The sequence below is a fragment of the Simochromis diagramma genome, unplaced genomic scaffold (assembly GCF_900408965.1).
Source record: "Simochromis diagramma unplaced genomic scaffold, fSimDia1.1 OVJJ01000802.1, whole genome shotgun sequence".
Taxonomy (NCBI): domain Eukaryota; kingdom Metazoa; phylum Chordata; class Actinopteri; order Cichliformes; family Cichlidae; genus Simochromis; species Simochromis diagramma.
The window spans coordinates 24968830-24987207 of NW_024387492.1; the positions used below are offsets into that span (position 1 = coordinate 24968830).

At 46.0% G+C, this 18378-nt stretch overlaps 1 protein-coding gene across 3 annotated transcripts; it reads left to right on the forward strand.

Annotated features, from left to right (window-relative positions):
* The first annotated feature begins 7647 nt into the window (after positions 1-7647).
* Positions 7648-17329, forward strand: LOC120725316 (inverted formin-2-like). Of its 3 annotated transcripts, XM_040018126.1 has the most exons (14): positions 7648-7871; positions 9716-9877; positions 9965-10226; positions 10439-10554; positions 11628-11787; positions 12150-12183; positions 12271-12412; positions 14376-14508; positions 15352-15476; positions 15565-15626; positions 15719-15821; positions 15941-16026; positions 16350-16420; positions 17222-17329. In XM_040018126.1, exons 2-13 carry the CDS (start codon positions 9749-9751, stop codon positions 16384-16386), a joined length of 1389 nt encoding a protein of 462 aa, XP_039874060.1. In that variant the 5' UTR covers positions 7648-7871; positions 9716-9748; the 3' UTR covers positions 16387-16420; positions 17222-17329. The 3 variants fall into 3 exon arrangements, with proteins under 3 accessions (XP_039874060.1, XP_039874062.1, XP_039874063.1); XM_040018128.1 differs by lacking the exons at positions 15352-15476; positions 15565-15626; positions 15719-15821; ... (1 more) ...; positions 16350-16420; positions 17222-17329 and adding an exon at positions 14749-15110; XM_040018129.1 differs by lacking the exons at positions 15352-15476; positions 15565-15626; positions 15719-15821; ... (1 more) ...; positions 16350-16420; positions 17222-17329 and adding an exon at positions 14829-15109.
* Positions 17330-18378: the final 1049 nt, after the last annotated feature.

Here is an 18378-nt window from a genome sequence, read left to right on the forward strand (position 1 = left end):
AATATAGTGACAACTAGAGATTCGCAGTATCATGTTAACAGCAACGCGTTACTGTAATCTGATTAATTTTTCAAGTAACAAGTTAAGTAAGGGATTACTTTTGCAATAAAAGGAATTAGATTACTGTTACTTGCATTACTGCGTTACTAAACAGGGATTTTGTTTGCGAGAGTGTCTCATGACAATAACGTATGAGCCTGCAATGTCCGTGGCAGCAACAGACATGTGCAGATCAACAATGGATAATATAGAGTGCGGGAGAGAGTATGACCATGCAGCGTTTAAAACTTGGAATTACTGACATTACGTAAAAAGTGACAAATACATTTGCGTCACGGGAATGTGATGACTAACGTGGAGTCTCACGCAATGATCCCACGTCGGTGGGAGCTCCAAGACTCTCCTAAGTAGCTCCCCCGACGAGGCCTGATCAGCAGCAGGTGTGTGGCTTCGGGTGTGGCCAGTCCGCCAGCAGGGCCACACCCACCAGACCGGAAGGCGCCCGCAGAAACACATATACACACACACACACACACACACGCGCGCGCAAACAGGGAGAAGGACAGCAACGCCAAATACAATAATAATATAATTCATAACTGCTCAGGGATCCTGGGTCACTCCGACCCAGGACCCTGACAGCTTTTGTATAAATACACAAACAATACACATATGCTTTCGATTGTGTAATTTAAGTGATCTAGGTAGCTCTGTTTTGGAAGTTCAGTTAACACTAGAAATTTGTTTTGGAGTTTGTACGTGCTTTGGAGTTTGTACGTGCTTTGGAGTTTGTACGTGCTTTGTCTCTAGGGGCCCCCGTATATATTTATATATAAACATATATAAATAAAACCATGTTTTTTTTTATACATTAGTAATTCCTTTTGTACAGAATTTTCAATTGTTGTTAATAATAAATTAATTAAAGCAACAAAACAACCTGAAGAGCCGGTTGGGAGCCGAAAGAGCCGGTTCTCTAAAACAAGCCGGAAATCCCATCACTAGGTTTCATCCTGCAAAATCTCCTGGACAACCATTTCTTCATCAAAGGTGAGAAATGTGAGTTTCACATACAAGTATCATTTCTTGGAATCATAGTGGAGCAGGGGCAACTCCGGCCCAAAAAAGGCTGTGGTGGAATGGCCCAAGCCCCAGACTCAGAAGGAGCTGCAACGGTTCCTAAGATTTGCCAATTTTTATAGACAATTTATTGGAGACTTCAATAAGGTTATAGCCCCTATGACTCAAATCAAGTTAAAACGAGAAATAAGAAATTCATAAGTTGAACTATCTCATATGGAAGAAAATGTTGAGTAATGAATGATGAATTTAAGCTATTTGAATTTGTACAGCTGTTTTTCAAATATGAAGTTTGTATGACTTGGGCGTGGCTGGTGCATAGCTTTCATGATTTATATTAATAAATAGCAGGGACTTTATACTTGGTTGAATTTAGAACTGTTAAAAATAATTAAATATAAGCAATTAACATGTAAACTTCTCACAAGAGCATTTTCAGCATCGTATCAAAAAAAAAACAACACCTGGAGAACGAGCTAAAAGAAAGGCAAGATATTTATAAAGATTGTTTTTGTTTTGCCCATACTCATCGTTGATGATTTCAAATAGAACATATGAACCCTTCCGTGGTCTTAGCGTTTCTCTGCTGCACGCAGAAGTCGTTCTGACCCACTGCCAGCCTGTGTTGTCTTGTGTGTGTGTGATTGTGTGTGTTTTCCACTCTTTCCATGTCAAACAGAATGGACTGAGGCTAAGACTCAGGCTCTTGAGGATAAGAGTGCAATTTTTGGTATTTTGTGCTTCTGGCGCACTGTAATTATGTTCTTATGTAATGGGGGAGTTGGATAAGCCAGTTTTTTGACAGTCTTGCCATAATTTAAATTTTCATTAAACATATTTTTTGAAAGAAAAGTACCTGGTCTTGCTCGTGTTTACCTGTTGTTGGCTCCTAAGGTGGTACAGAAGAGTAAAACAGAGCCAGAATGCCGCCAGTACAAAAGTAAAAAAAACTAGCTTCACTGGTGACGGAAAAGGTAAGTGACTCATGCTGCAGGTGAGATCAGACGCAGGAGATGTAGCAGAAAGAAAGCAAATGGTAGCTTAGAATTTAACAAAATGTTTTTTTCAAGGTCCCATTGTTCCAAATATACCAATCAACTGTCATATAATTAACCATATCTTATCATAATCAGTGTTGGGTAAGTTACTTTAAATTAGTAACTTAGTTACATTACTAGTTACTTCTATCAAAAGTAACTCAGTTACTTTAAGTTACTCATTACTTTCAAAGTAACTAGTTACTAGGGAAAGTAACTTTGGTTTTACTCAGAATTCTCTTGTTAATGTGTTGCTTCCATAACTTTGCCAGTCTTCTAGCTTGCTTACTTGCCACAAGTGCACTGTGCCACCTACCAATAGAAAGGAAAAAATAATGTGCATATTTCCATGAGAGAAATCCCATGCCTGGACCGTCATTGACTGCTGCCATGATTCTAGCTTACGTCACAGCGTCATGTGCGCCTTTTACATCCAACACAAAAACTGCAGTCGTGGTGCTTTCGATTGTACTCAGAACTCTGAAATTCTGCCTTCTGAATAGGAAGATGTAGGTAACACCAGACTGTAGATGAGCTGCATACAGGGCTGGACTGGGACAAAAAATTGGCCCGGGCATTTTGACTAGAGAGCGGCCCACCATTATAGCAAAAATCATAAAGCCTTTGAATGAAAACAAACGCTGTTGTGACAGTGATGTTCACTGTCTTGATGGTATATATGTATCAATCTATCAATCGTTTGTTGTAAGATTTAGATAATTATTTTTTAAAAGCTAGACATTTTAAATGAGAATAAGAAAGAAAAGTATTTCCTTGTGCCCACCTCTCCCTGTTTTAATGCCCTACCTGGCCCCCCTGGCAAAACTTTGCTAGATCCACACCTGCACAGTTACCAGCTGTCAGCTACCTAAAAAAGGATCCTGGTGTTATTTGTCTCTCAGAAACAGTTCATAACTTCCCTTCAACTCATTCATGTCACCTAAAAGGTAAACCTGTTTCTCCATCACCTGTTCAGCTCTGATGATTCAGTAAGGACGTTTCATCGTCATGTTTCCCTCTCACCACATAACCAAACCGACATCATGACTAGCAGCTTTACAGCTGTGGCTCCAGCAAACATCAGCTGATACTAGAAATTAATATTAAATAAATTCTAACAACAGCTGATCAAGCTTAAACGTGCTGCTGTTGTTTAACGCGACATCGGTTGGTTTCCTCTTTCTGGCGCAAAGTGGGCGATAAACAAACAAGAGAGCCGATCAGCTGATCATTGATCAGTTTTCATGATTGAAGTAGAAACAGGAGAAGGACGGGGGAGAATGAAAGAAGAAGAGGCAACTGTGCAGCAAAGACACAGAATAACTCCAGCTTTGTGCCTTTTTCATTGTAGCTGAATTACGGGACAAACTGTTCCTTTTCACCTCAATACAAAACGCGTAATGTTTTCTCTGAATACCAGATGGGATGGTTGGCAACTCTAATAACTTATGAACAAAATAAAGTTCAACATCATTAACTTCATAGCACCCACCCAGCTGTATAGAAACTCCGTCATGCTAGCTAGTACACAGTATGGAAAAAGTCAGAATAACGAAAATAAACTCCACCTAAACTTGGTTTATATCTGACCCAGATAGACTGCAGGTCATAACTTCTTACCTGAAGTTCAGTTCACACTTGGACCAGCAGCCGCCTCGGGTCTCTTTTCCTTCTGCGTCCCCTCTCCCTCCTCCACCTGCTGGCCTCCACCACTTGCTAATGTTACTGAATCTGTGGAAGCTCCGCGATAGCCACCACACGAAGTAACGAGTAACAACCCTATCTAAATCCCAGTAACGACTAACACGTTCCTGATTATGGCATAATAACTAGTTACCGTGCTCGTTACCACAATAATAACATAGTTACTGTAACGCGTTACTTAATAACGCGTTAGTCCCAACACTGATCATAATTAACCTAATTAACCATAATTAACTCCCTGGAGGACAGATAATGATGAGATGAGATGAATTGCCCACAACTGAGACGACAGACCTTGCTGACCATACATAAAATACACAAACATCACATTGGGGAGACAGGCCAGGTTAGGTAGCAAAGGAAAAAACAGTGAAATGTGTAACACAAAGGGATATGCACAGATATCATCACACCATAACACAATAAAACACAAACAAACAACATTCCAGTGTGCACAGCTGAATCTGGGACCGCTGCAATCTTTGATCGCACCTCCAGCTGATCCGCTGTCCACATGGGATGGGAGGTAAGCATGGGAGGAGGCATTGGATTTGGGGAAGGGAGGGTGACGGTGAGAGTGTATCAGTATCAGTGTACATGTGTGTGTGCGTGTGTGTATCCCATGTTCAGCTGAGAGAAAGTGTCACCACGCCCAGTTAAGCGAAGGACAACAGTCTCCAGTGGACCCATGTGGCCTTAAAGGAGGGACAAAGAGTGCTGACAACAGTCCTGTTTATCATGGAAGAATTTTTGTTGTTCCAGTCAGCTTTGACCTTGGCAGGCCTTCAGCTGGCGCCAGTGCGATAGCTGCATGAGTGAATGTTTATGTTTAGTGTGAACAGCTGCATCCAACTTTTAAAGTTGGTCAAATGTCCGTCACTGGTCACCAATTCTCTCAATTCCCATTCTTCTTCTCCAAGATCTTACCCATTTCAAAGCTATGAGCTTCTCCAAGATGTTATCCATATTGCACATAAACACAGTCTGAGTATTCAAAGTCCTGCCCATTGTCTATCACAGGGGTGTCGAACTCCAGGCCTCAAGGGCCGGTGTCCTGCAGGGTTTACATATTACCAAGCCTCTGGAGAACTTCAAGACATATTGAAGAGGTCATTTGACACTTAAATCAGCTGTGTTGCATCAAGCACACATCTAAAACCTGCAGGACACCGGCCCTCGAGGCCTGGAGTACCAGGGTTAGGGTTAGGGTTAGACCCTATCTTGGTCTATCATGTCGGCCATCCTTGTGGGATTTTGAACAGCTGTAGCCGGTTCTTGTTCTTTGATAAGCCAGGTCCAAGCCAGCTCCAATCATCCAGAACTCTGTTATCGTGTTTCTGAATTGGTAGATGTCATTCAATGTCCTCAATTGAGATTGTCGGCAGACACAGGACGCAACCAACCATCGAGTATCCGACAGTAAATGTCTCAGCAGGGCAATCGGACTCTCCCAGGCCCAGGAGGGTTTCAATTTCGTTACGGAGCCAGTTGATCAAGTCCATAATTTTTTCCGGTTTTACAGAACAAGACTGAGATTCTTTGAGGGTTAGAGTTAGAGGAGACTAGACACAGACATAAGAATTCCAGAATGCGCCATAGTTCCGGAATGTTCGGAATTCCGGAATGCTCCAAGGTTCCGGAATTTTCGGAATTCCGGAATGCGCCACGGTTCCGGAATGTTCGGAATTCCGGAATGCGCCACGGTTCCGGAATGTTCGGAATTCCGGAATGCGCCACGGTTCCGGAAATTTTGGAATTCCGGAATGCGCCAAGGTTCCGGAATGTTCGGAATTCCGGAATGCGTACAATGTAAGTACAACTCCTCCGGTTTCATATACAAAAAAAATTATTGCGCTAGCTTAAGTGGTTGCAGTGCTACCGGGATTGTAAAAAAGGAGCGTGCCCGCTCCGACCGGCTTTAAAGGGTTATTAATTAGTTTTTGTCAATTGTTGATTTGTCCTGTTCTCATTGTATGACGAATTATGATGGCCGTTTGGTAGCTGTTTGCATACTACAGGGAGTGCAGAATTATTAGGAAAATGAGTATTTTGTCCACATCATCCTCTTCATGCATGTTGTCTTACTCCAAGCTGTATAGGCTCGAAAGCCTACTACCAATTAAGCATATTAGGTGATGTGCATCTCTGTAATGAGAAGGGGTGTGGTCTAATGACATCAACACCTTATATCAGGTGTGCATAATTATTAGGCAACGTCCTTTCCTTTGGCAAAATGGGTCAAAAGAAGGACTTGACAGGCTCAGAAAAGTCAAAAATAGTGAGATATCTTGCAGAGGGATGCAGCAGTCTCAAAATTGCAAAGCTTCTGAAGCGTGATCATCGAACAATCAAGCGTTTCATTCAAAATAGTCAACAGGGTCGCAAGAAGCGTGTGGAAAAACCAGGGTGCAAAATAACTGCCCATGAACTGAGAAAAGTCAAGCGTGCAGCTGCCAAGATGCCACTTGCCACCAGTTTGGCCATATTTCAGAGCTGCAACATCACTGGAGTGCCCAAAAGCACAAGGTGTGCAATACTCAGAGACATGGCCAAGGTAAGAAAGGCTGAAAGACGACCACCACTGAACAAGACACACAAGCTGAAACGTCAAGACTGGGCCAAGAAATATCTCAAGACTGGTTTTTCTAAGGTTTTATGGACTGATGAAATGAGAGTGAGTCTTGATGGGCCAGATGGATGGGCCCTGTGGCTGGATTGGTAAAGGGCAGAGAGCTCCAGTCCGACTCAGACGCCAGCAAGGTGGAGGTGGAGTACTGGTTTGGGCTGGTATCATCAAAGATGAGCTTGTGGGGCCTTTTCGGGTTGAGGATGGAGTCAAGCTCAACTCCCAGTCCTACTGCCAGTTTCTGGAAGACACCTTCTTCAAGCAGTGGTACAGGAAGAAGTCTGCATCCTTCAAGAAAAACATGATTTTCATGCAGGACAATGCTCCATCACACGCGTCCAAGTACTCCACAGCGTGGCTGGCAAGAAAGGGTATAAAAGAAGAAAAACTAATGACATGGCCACCTTGTTCACCTGATCTGATTGAGAACCTGTGGTCCATCATCAAATGTGAGATTTACAAGGAGGGAAAACAGTACACCTCTCTGAACAGTGTCTGGGAGGCTGTGGTTGCTGCTGCACGCAATGTTGATGGTGAACAGATCAAAACACTGACAGAATCCATGGATGGCAGGCTTTTGAGTGTCCTTGCAAAGAAAGGTGGCTATATTGGTCGCTGATTGGTTTTTGTTTTGTTTTTGAATGTCAGAAATGTATATTTGTGAATGTGGAGATGTTATATTGGTGTCACTGGTAAAAATAAATAATTGAAATGGGTATATATTTGTTTTTTGTTAAGTTGCCTAATAATTATGCACAGTAATAGTCACCTGCACACACAGATATCCCCCTAAAATAGCTAAAACTAAAAACAAACTAAAAACTACTTCCAAAAACATTCAGCTTTGATATTAATGAGTTTTTTGGGTTTATTGAGAACATGGTTGTTGTTCAATAATAAAATTATTCCTCAAAAATACAACTTGCCTAATAATTCTGCACTCCCTGTATGCATACTCTCTCTCTCTTCGTGTGTGTGTGTGTGTGTGTTTCTCTGGTGAAATTCAGTACGGTTCCGACAAGAGTTTTATGTTAATGTACAATCCTTAATATGTTTTGTGTGTGTGGTGTGTGTGTGTGTGTGTGGGTGGGGGGGGGGGGGGGGTGTTCGCCCAGGGCGCCAAACAGGCTAGGACCGCCACTGTCTGCAACAGAACTGAAGTTATGCGCATGCGCCCGCTATCGGCGGCTGGCACTGTGACCCTCTGACCCCGCCCACAGGCTCGCGCGGAGACTCTCGCAGACACCGAGCCGTCCTTCAGACTTTGTCCGAGTTTCTGGAAGCTTCAGCGGGGACCGCGGGAGCCTGCTGCCCCCTCGGGGTTTGCAATAAGGACACGAGCTTACCGCCTCTCTGTCTCTTTAACGGAAACACGAAGCAGCTCGTGAGCCAAAACTTTTCAGTGACCTGCTGACAGATTCCAGGTAAGTTTGTGTGATGAGCTTCTTCTGTTCCCGGTGAAATACACCTGTACCTGTGGGAGCAGCGGAGCGGCTGAAGCTGCTCCGTCCTCCGGCCGGTGTTGCTGAGCCGAACCCACCACAGCACCGAGTGAACTGAAGCTCAGACACTAAATTCGATTAATTTTGAAGGGAGTCCGGTTTGGCAGGCACAGCTCGACCTGTCAGCGGTTTTTAGCCACAACTGTGTTTAAACTTTTGAACCTTTGAATCGGAGCATGCGGGTCTGCTCTTATCCAATCACTGTATTGATCCATCAGCACTGAGATCAATGCATTTGTTCTTCTGTGAGGGTGTACCACTGACAGATATGCGCATGTGTACAGTGAAAGGTCTGTTTAAGTTGTTAAATGATGACAAACACCTGAGCTTCAGGTTTAAAGGATCATCCCTCAGTTTTTCCCGATACTGGAACAACTAGTGCTGAGTTTGTTTGCTGGTCCTTCTCTGAAGACTGAAACCTGCTGCTGCTGATGAGGAGCATTTGTTTCTGTGGTTAAAGTTCTGCTGCCGGGCGTGAGGAGGAGGCCACAGTTTAACCAAGCGATGAAGCATCTGTCCAAAAAGAGGGAGAGTCTTTATCCTGAGCTCATCTGCTGAGAAGGAATTTCTCCACCCAGTCAGCCTGTCTTCACTCACAAACACACCCACACACACCTTTACAGGTGAATTTCCTGCCTGTGTTTCTGCTGGTTTACACAGTCAGTGCTCACTTTATTAGGACCATGTTGCAGTGAGTCTGAAAGTTTCATGGTTGTGTTTAATATTCTGAAGCTTTACTGACGCAGGAAGGCTGGCTGGATGGGGGGGGGGGATTCAAATGCCCCGGGGGAGATTTGAATCCAGGCCTCTGGAAACACCCTTTGACCATGTGACTGACCTACTCCACCTTTCAAGTTTAAAGTTCAGGTTTTCTCACAGCAGCGCGTTAATGTGGCGAGCGTGCTCAGCTGTCAGGACATGCACACACACTGAATACCAGAAATACCACATAGCTGACATATTTCACCCACCACGCTGTGACGTGCAGTCACTCTTCTTCACTGATGAAGACTCTGCAACACACTGAGTGCAGGATTCACGTAGCCTTCAGTCTGATTCATTCACTTTCCAAATCACAGCCACGATAGCTGTGAGCGCTTCGTGTTTATTTTTCTGTTACTGGAGCCAATCATGTGCTTTATTATCAGTCTGTTAATCAGCTGATCCTTCAGCCTGATTCACTGCATTCTTCTTCTTTTTCTCTGTTTCTTGTTATTCATGCATTCCACAGAGTGCCTTTCTCCTGTCTTCCTTCCCTCACCCCAAACTGGTCTGAGCCTGGCTCTGCTGGAGGTTTCTTCCTGTTAAAATTGAGGTTTTCCTTGCCACTGTCACAAAACTTCTTACTCATATGGTTGTTGAGAGTACAAAGACAGTACAGCATCTCAAGGTGACTGTTGTTGTGATTTGGAGCTTTGATTCGGAGCTGAATAAAACCAAGTTAAAACTGGTCCACATCAGAAGTGTACTCGAGCTGTCAGTCAGGAACATAATTCAAATAATAATTTATGACACAACTAAAGCCAAATGGAGTCCAATCACAGTAAAGGACTCTGACCTCCTGAGCAGATAAAGGCGTCCACTGGAGGAGCTCAGTTTGTGACTCAGAGATGTGTTAATGAATGTGAAACTGTGAGCCCGAGGCAGGCTGACACGGGCGTGATGTCATCGCTTGTGTCAGGTCTGCTTGTCATGGACGTTAAAAAGATGATGATGTCATTGATTGTTTGTGATTGATTACCTGTATCTGTTTTAACCCTCGTCAGCTCAAACATCGGTAAAACCTTTAGCCTGTCATCATGGCAACCAGTACCAAATGGGGGGCAGTAAAGGACCAGTTGACCAGAGGCCCCGCCACAGTCACTGACGGCAAGGTGGAGGCCAATCTGGAGAACGCTGACCCCGAGCTCTGCATCCGACTGCTGCAGGTAGGAAAGAAGCAGAACCTCAGGAGTCCTGCAGGGGAAGGAGAGGGCGTCTCACAGCTCTGACCGATGGTCACTCTGCCCCTCCAGGTTCCCACAGTGGTGAACTACTCGGGTCTGCAGCGGCGGCTGGAGGTGAGTAATCGGTCATGGATGGTGCAGTTCCTTGAACTACAGGGTTTGGACCTCCTGCTGGAGGCGCTGGAGCGTCTGTCGGGCCGCGGCTGCGCCCGCATCGCCGATGCTCTGCTGCAGCTCACCTGCGTCAGCTGTGTCCGGGCCATCATGAACTCGTCCGCAGGGCTGCATTTCATCCTGGACAACGAGGGCTACATCAGGATGCTGGCTCAAGGTGGGTGGAGGACCAGAAAGTTAGAATGAAGCAGATCTGCCTTAAAACCACCTTAAAATCATATTTACACGCTACCCTGAGCAACAGGTAGACTCAGGTGGCTGTTCCAGCCTAAGCTAAGCAGGTAGCCGGTGTACCTGTGAGGTGAAGATGACGACTCAGAGTCATTACTTATGAAAGCGGTAACTCCACCTCCTCCTATATGCCCTCAGCTCTCGACACGTCCAATGTCATGGTGAAGATGCAGCTGTTCCAGCTGCTGGCTGCTCTTGCCGTCTTCGACCCTCGGGGACACCACCTCGCCTTCGATGCACTCGACAACTACAAGGTATGCTCATGTCCTCGTCCACTTCCTCCTCTCTCCTTATTTCCTTCCTGTCCTTCCTTTTTTCCTTTTTTCCCTTCCTTCTCGGTCTCCTCTGAGGTGATTTGTGATTTCATGAGATCAGTTTAAGTAATCTGAACTCTGCCTCACGATGGCAGTCAGGACAGTTGGCGCTCAGTCATATAAACAGTTAAATGTTGCTGTAGGTCCAGGTCACTTTCAGAGGCTCTCTTGGCTGATTTCATTTGTTTAGAGGGGCATGTTTACCTGCTTGATGGACGAACCAACAGATGTTGCATGAGCTGGATGGGGAGACATGAGCAGGCCATTTGGGTCGGTTTGAAAAGCTTTATCGGCAGGACGTTAGCAAAAGGAAGTGCGAGTCAGTTTCACTTAGTTTCAAGGCTAACATGACAAGCAGAACAGCTCAAACTGAAAGCCACTGGCTGATTACCTAAGTCAGCAGAGAGCTCACAAAGCTCCACCACAGCTCCTCGCTGCCAGGTGAGAGCAACGACGACGTGGTCTGTGTACCATCAGGGCGTAACTGCAGATACACCATAACAAACAGCTGAACCTCAGACGCTGCAGATCTTATCGTCCCCCGCCCAGCCTGTTCTCACAGGCTCTGAACTTACAGCATGGAATCATGGGATACCACACGTGTGCACACACACACTCGTTTTATTATCTTAGTGAGGACATCTCATTGACATAACCCTTTCCCTAGCTGCTTACCCTAACCATCAAAAATGAATGCCTAACCCTAACCATAACCTAACTGTAACCCTGACACTAAAACCACATTTTGAGCCTCAGACACGTCTTCAAACTTGTGGGGATGGGCACTTTGTCCCCATAAGGGCTGTTGGTCCCCACAAGTATAGTGGCATGCCAATTTTCTGTCCTCACAAAGATGTCTAAACATAACATGTACACACACACGCACACACACAGTTATTAGGAGTGTTTAATCATCACACTTCAGTCAGACTGAAGCAGGAAGTTGTGTTTAATGAAGGTGTAAACGAACCGTGTCCGTCCTCTGACCTGTCACTTCCTGCGTCTGTATTCAGAGCCTGAAGAAGCAGCAGTATCGCTTCAGCGTGATCATGAATGAGCTTCACGCCACCGACAACATCCCCTACATGGTGACGCTGCTAAGTGTGGTCAACGTCCTCGTGCTGCAGGAGGAGGAGCTGAGGAGAAGGCACCGGGTGCGGCAGGAGTTCATCGGTAAAACGAACTGTTTATCACCAATCTGACATCACCCCTGACATCATCATCATGATGTCATTGCTGACATCACTGCTTTCATCATGTTGTAGGGTCTTTACCTCACAACAGACAGACCTTGATGTGACTGTTGTTGTGATTTGGCGATGTATAAATAAGGTTGAATTAAACTGTTATCAGAGTTATGTGTAGGAGGAGCTTGATATCTGTCACAGTGTGACATCACATCCCTGTACGGAGGCTTTCCTGGAGTCAGGTCTCGCTGAGGGCTCGAGTGTCAGACCCTCAGAGGTCGTCATGGTGTGAGTGTGTCCTGCTGCTTGACCAAAATAAGAAGTGATATATATGTCTGTGATTTTTAGGTCTGCAGCTGCTGGACCTGCTCCCCAGGCTCAGGTACTGGCTTCATTCTCACTTTGCTTACATCAGTTATTAATCAATAATCAATCGTGTTTCCAATCAGTTTCCTGCCTGTGTGTGCAGGGAGACGCAGGACAAGGACCTGAACATCCAGTGTGACGTGTTTGAAGACTCTCTGTCGGAGGACATGGAGGAGATGGAGAGGCTGTACGGAGGGATTGATATGAGCAGCCACCAGCAGGTCTTCACAATGCTCTACACCATGGTAACCACAGTTTAAAGAGTGATGCGACTCAAGCTGGAACGTTTAAACCAATGTTTCCCAACCACTGTGCCGCGGCACAAAGGTGTGCCGTGGAAGATTATCTTATTCCACCCAATTGGTACTCTAAGCCAGCGGTCCCCAACCCCCGGGCCTCGGACCGGTACCGGTCCGTGAGTCGTTTGGTACCGGGCCGCGGAGAGTAGAGGCTCAGGTGTGAAATGTATGGTTTTCAGGGTTTTTATCGGTTTTCAGCGTTATTTTGTTATCGTTTTTATCGTTTAACTCGGTTTTCCTGGGTCTTTTCACGTGTGTTATGAATAAATCTTCTTTTTTTCGGGTACCGGTACTAGTTTTATTTTGTTGTATTTATCCGCGACACCTTAAAGGCTGGTCCGTGAAAATATTGTCGGGCATAAACCGGTCCGTGGCGCAAAAAAGGTTGGAGGCCGCTGGTCTAAGCAATCGGCTTGAGTAATGGGCAGAACAATTACATTATCTTCCACTAGAGGGGAGTACAACTACCTGCTCTAATTAAATTGGTTGCCGACTGCCAGTAAAACAGAAGAACATGAAGAAGAAATTATATAATAGTCATGCTGTGAGTGAGACGACGCAGCACGTAATAGCAATAAATAAATATTTGAAAAGAAAAATAGTGAGTCTGACCTGGGTCCTTGAGAAAATTCCGACCCAGACGAAGGCCCTAGCATTAGTAGTGGTCAGAAGAAAGCAAAAAAAGGGTAGATTGGGGACAAACTTGTTAGTCCAATAATCACACAACTGGTATGTTAACTCCAACTTGAATGGTTGCCTTCTTTCGTTCCTCCACACAAGAAAAAACTGACACTCCAAAAAACTCCTACTTCCCCTTCCCGCCTGCGCGTAGCCATACCCCCCCTTCACTGGACACTTGCGCAGTGGGACAGATACATCTAAACAAACTGAACCAATTGTGCTATACATGGTGCGCGGGGAAAAATTATCAATATGCTTTTTGTGACATTTTTGTTTGGTAGTATGTTGTGTTATTTTTCTAACGTGAAATATGTACCGTGGCTCCAAAAGATTGGGAAACACTGGTTTAAACTACAGAACCCAACACTGCCACCTTCAGAGCGATTGGCGCAGCATCTGTGAAAGTGACACTGCTGGTAGTTCTCTTTTCAATGATAGAAATGTAAGGAGACAGACGCTACGTTCACACTGCAGTCGAAAGCGCATCAAATCCGATTTTTTTTTTTTTGACCCTATGCGACCCATATCCGACCATGGTATGACAGTGTGAACGGAACAAATCCGATATTTTCAAATCTGATCTGGGTCACTTTCGTATGTGGTACTGAATCCAATACATATCCGATGTTTTAGAATGCGACTGCTGTTTGAATGGTCACGTCGCATTAAATCCGTCTTGTACGTCACTGACACAAGACAGACGCCAATTATCAGCGCCGCAGAAGCACCCGAGAAGACATCGCGAACGCTTCCGGCCATCCAGTGTAGATGTTAGTGAAACTGTTGGGAAGACAACGTGAACATTTTATTTGTACTGTAGAATCTGCAGATTTTGACAGAAATCTGCAACTATTCTTTGAAGCAACGCTCCTCTCTAAAACAGCAATAAGGATAATTATTAGGTTATCTACATTATTATGTAAATAACAAAATAACTTAAAGCAAAAATTGGGAAACGTAAAGTCCGAAGTCTTTATATTAAGGGCCATCAGTCAAACAATATTATTTGCTCTGGGTCTAAACAGAGCGCGTTGTGGGTGACGTCTTCTTTTGCGCATGCGGGCCGCTTCGAGGGTTCACACTAGAGCGTGTTTGCTGTCGCATTTTATTTGTAGTGTGAACAAGCAGACAAAAAAAATCGGATTTGATCAAAAAATTGGAATTGAGCATTAACACCTGCAGTGTGAACGTAGCCAAAATAACCTGTCCTGACCCTCTCTGCGTTCAGGTGTCCAGCCATCCATCCTCCGTGCAGCTGCTGTCCATCCTTCAGGCCTTGTTGCTGGTGGGTCCGGACAGAGCTGAGGTCTGGTGTGCTCTGGAGCTGCTGATGGATCGAGCCACCCTGCTGGCTCAGGATGGTAAGTATGAGGGCGCATCCAACAGCAGATCACTGGGTCCAGCTCTGATTCCGCCTCTTTGTAGAAGTGTCCTCTCTATATAAACGATGACCCCTGTAAAGAGTCCCTTAAGGTTCAGATGCAGGCCCTGTTTTATGTCAGTTTGTATAAATGACAGCAGGCAGAGTATGATCAAAGCTGAGGGCATTTCACAGGATCAGGCGAAGGTGAATTCATCGGCTCTGTTTTTCTTGATCGCAGCTGAGGTAGACTCTGCAGATCACCTGCTGGAGAAGCTCCTCCCCCGAAAGACTTACTTCAGCCAATCTTACCATCGACAGGGCGGTCCAGACTAGACTACCAGACAGTCCTCCCAGCCAATCAGAGGCACTCACCAAAGATGCTCTGACAGCCCCCACTGCAGCAGCACTGCCTCCGGCTCTTCCCACTTCCTATGCCCCCCCTCTTCCTCCTCCCTTACCCGGTGCTATGACTCTTCCCCTTCCACCCCCTCCACTGCCGCCCACACCCTTGCCTGGTGCTATGGCTCCTCTCCCTCCACCCCCTCCACCCCCACCCTTACCTGGTGCTATGGCTCCTCCCCCTCCACCCCCACCCTTACCTGGTGCTGACCTACACTCCCCCCCTCTCCTCCAGGTGACATCAGAGCTGAGACAGTTCAAAGTCTGGGCAGGTTATATAGCAGCTCCGCTCCTAATTCAAGCCACACCCCCTGCCCAACACTGCGGATGAAGAAGCTGAACTGGCAAGAAACTTCCATCCAGACTGGTGTCAGGTGAGGCCTGGTGTTGGCCCAGGTCAGGTGCAGGATTCATCCAAGCTGACGTCACTCTGTGTCCACAGGCCACGAGTCTCTGTGGACGTCAACATCTTTGGACTCCATGGAGCCAGATTACTGCAGCATCGAGCACCTCTTCAGTCTCCCTCCGACTGAGACCAGAACCAAGTCAAAGACGGAGCCCAAAGAGGTGCCGCAGCTTTCTCTGTCTTCACCTTACAGGTGTGGCGTTACACGTTTTACCTTTTTCACATCCACATGTTCAATTCTGTCCACAGGTGTCCTTCATCGACGCCAAGAAGAGCCTTAACCTCAACATCTTCCTCAAGCACTTCAAATGGTGACTGTTCTTTTTCTGAGTCTTGCAGCCAATAAAAACACCTGTGCTGTGACATCACCATCCCTGTATCACCTGACCTGTCTCACCTGCAGTTCCCACGAGGACTTTGTGGATCTCATCCGAAGAGGAGACCGATCAAAGTTTGATGTTGAGGCCCTGAAACAGTTCATCAAACTCCTCCCAGAGAAACATGAGGTCAGAGCAGAGGTCACCTGCGCTTCACCTGTTCTCCACCTGTCTCTCACCTGCCCCTCACCTGTGCTTCAGTTGTCCTTCACCTGTACTTGACCTGTATCTCATCTTTCCCTCCTCAGGTAGGGAACCTGAAGTCTCATCTGGCAGAGCAGGACAAGTTGGCATCAGCAGATCAGTTTTACCTGCAGCTCATTGATCTGCCCAGGTGTGAGGACAGCGCCAGCTGCAGCACACATCAAGCACAGATAAATAAGCACAGCTCACCACAGGTCCACTCACTCGCAGTGTGTGTGTGTGTGTGTGTGTTGCAGTTACTCTCTGAGGATTGAGTGTATGTTGCTGTGTGAGGAGAGCAGCTGTGTGTTGGAGACTATGAGGCTCAGAGCTGAGCTGCTGGACCGCGCCTGCCAGAGGTGTGTATATACATGACAAACACACAGCAGCTACACAACAAACACACTGGCTGCACACGCACGTTTGGCTGCTGTGGTGTTTTTCTGTTTCTGTTTGTGTGTGTTTTGTGTGCAGGTGTGAAGGAGAGCGCTCGGCTGCCAGTCTTCTGTAAACTAATCCTGAGTGTCGGAAACTTTCTCAACTATGTGAGAATCTTTTTTTTACTCCTTGTAATCTGATTACTTTGTGTGGCATGCTCAGTGACTGTCCTAAAGCAGTTCTCTTCCCGAAGACTCAAACCACACAAACAAACTCTTCCATCTATATGAATGAGCGATTTTTTTTTTTATTAAAAATTTGAACATAATTCAACACAAACTCTTGTGAAGGACACAAAGTCAAAGACTTCCAAGCAGAGCGCATCGGCCAGCACAACACAGAGTTTGGGTCCTTTACGCTAAGCGAGACAGGTGGAGAACAAGCTAGCGGTCAGTGTGCCGCATCCTATGCGAAAGGGCCTTAAGTTCTTGGCTAGTTTAGCATCAACATGCTGTCTGTGCAGATGTTAGCAGTATAATGCAGCTGTTTATGTCCTGGATGCTGGTTCCACTGCACCATGATGCTTGTCCTTTCGTGCAAGAAAAATAAGTCATGTCCGTGTCTCTGCTGTGGAGTGGGCCTCTAGCAACTGCTGGACTTCACCTCAGCTAACTGGAGCCTCTGATGAAGTTTTTATGAAGTTATCTAAGCAGTAATATCACAGCTGTGAGGTTGATTGCACTAACAGTTCATCCGAGGAGTGTTTTGTTTGTTTTTTTTGTTTTTATTTGTTTGCACATTCAGGCAGGTGTGACTCAGCACCAACTATTAGCTCCACAAATCTACCAACAGACTGTCTACCAAGACAGTTCATTTAGTTGCCAAATCATAAATCAGTCTGTTATTTAGCTGAAATAAAATGTAAAGGCTGGTAGTCTGATTTAGTCATGTGATGTATGGTCCATCAGGGAACTCACACGGGGAATGCTGAAGGCTTTAAGATCAGCACTCTGCTCAAACTGACCGAAACCAAAGCCAACAAGTCGAGAGTCACGCTGCTGCACCACATCCTGCAGGTAATGCTGGGAATACTACGAATACTGGGGAATACTGCAGTATTCTCATAATAATTCAGTTGCTGCTGTTTGTGACCCTTAGGAGGCTGAAGAGAATCACCCCGACCTGCTCAACCTGCCCGATGACCTGGAGATCTGTGCAAAGGCTACTGGGTAAACACTATAGGAGTTCAGTCACGTACAGACTGCTGGGTGGAGTCTGTGACGTGGTAGCTCAGGTGTTTCGCCCTGCAGCGGTGTGTAACGGTTGCCCTCGACATCCACCTGCAGGCTCAGCTTGGACTCTATTCAGTCTGAAACAAACACTCTAAAACAAACGGCGGAAAAACTGCAGAGAGGACGTTTCCTCCTCCATCTGAACGACATGAGAGGCAGTACCTGTCCACCATAACAGGGGAGTCCATTCAGGATGAGGGCTGTACCGTTACGGGGGCAGAAAATCCAGTCTGTAACCGCATGACACCATTTTAAGGGGACAACCTGGCTGGCATTTTTTTTTTTTTTTTTTTTATTTTTTGTTTTTTTTGTGTCCCCGTGTTGGATCTTTGGCCATCAGAATTGTTGTCTTAAGGCCAAGAAAGAGTGCCAAAAGCGGACCTGCTGTCGCGGTAGAACTACCATGTGGTTCCTATGTGGTGTACCAGGAGAGCGCGAGCTGTTGAGGCAGCTGCAACTCCGTGCTGTCATCTGTGGAGGAGCAGGAGGAAGCACCTGTCCGCCCGACCTCTGTGAGGACCCCCAAGGGCAAAAAAGCAGCTTCTCCCTCGCAAAGAGCTCTTCAGCACCATCAAGGCATGTCAGAGACTCGTCCTTCAACCCTCAAGGTCAGCGCCAATCGGCAGTGCGGCTCAGGCCTGCGGATCATACCCCGCAGCACGTTTGCAGTGGTCATATTAAACTATGTCTCACTCACAGCCAATCGGCTCTGACGTTAACCTGAGCAAAGTGTGGTAGCTCCACACATAGTCCTGGTTTCCCTGTAATGTTAAAGCTCGCCACTTCCGGGGGCGCGGTTAGCCTGCTTGAAGTTTTGAACTGTGTGTGTCGTT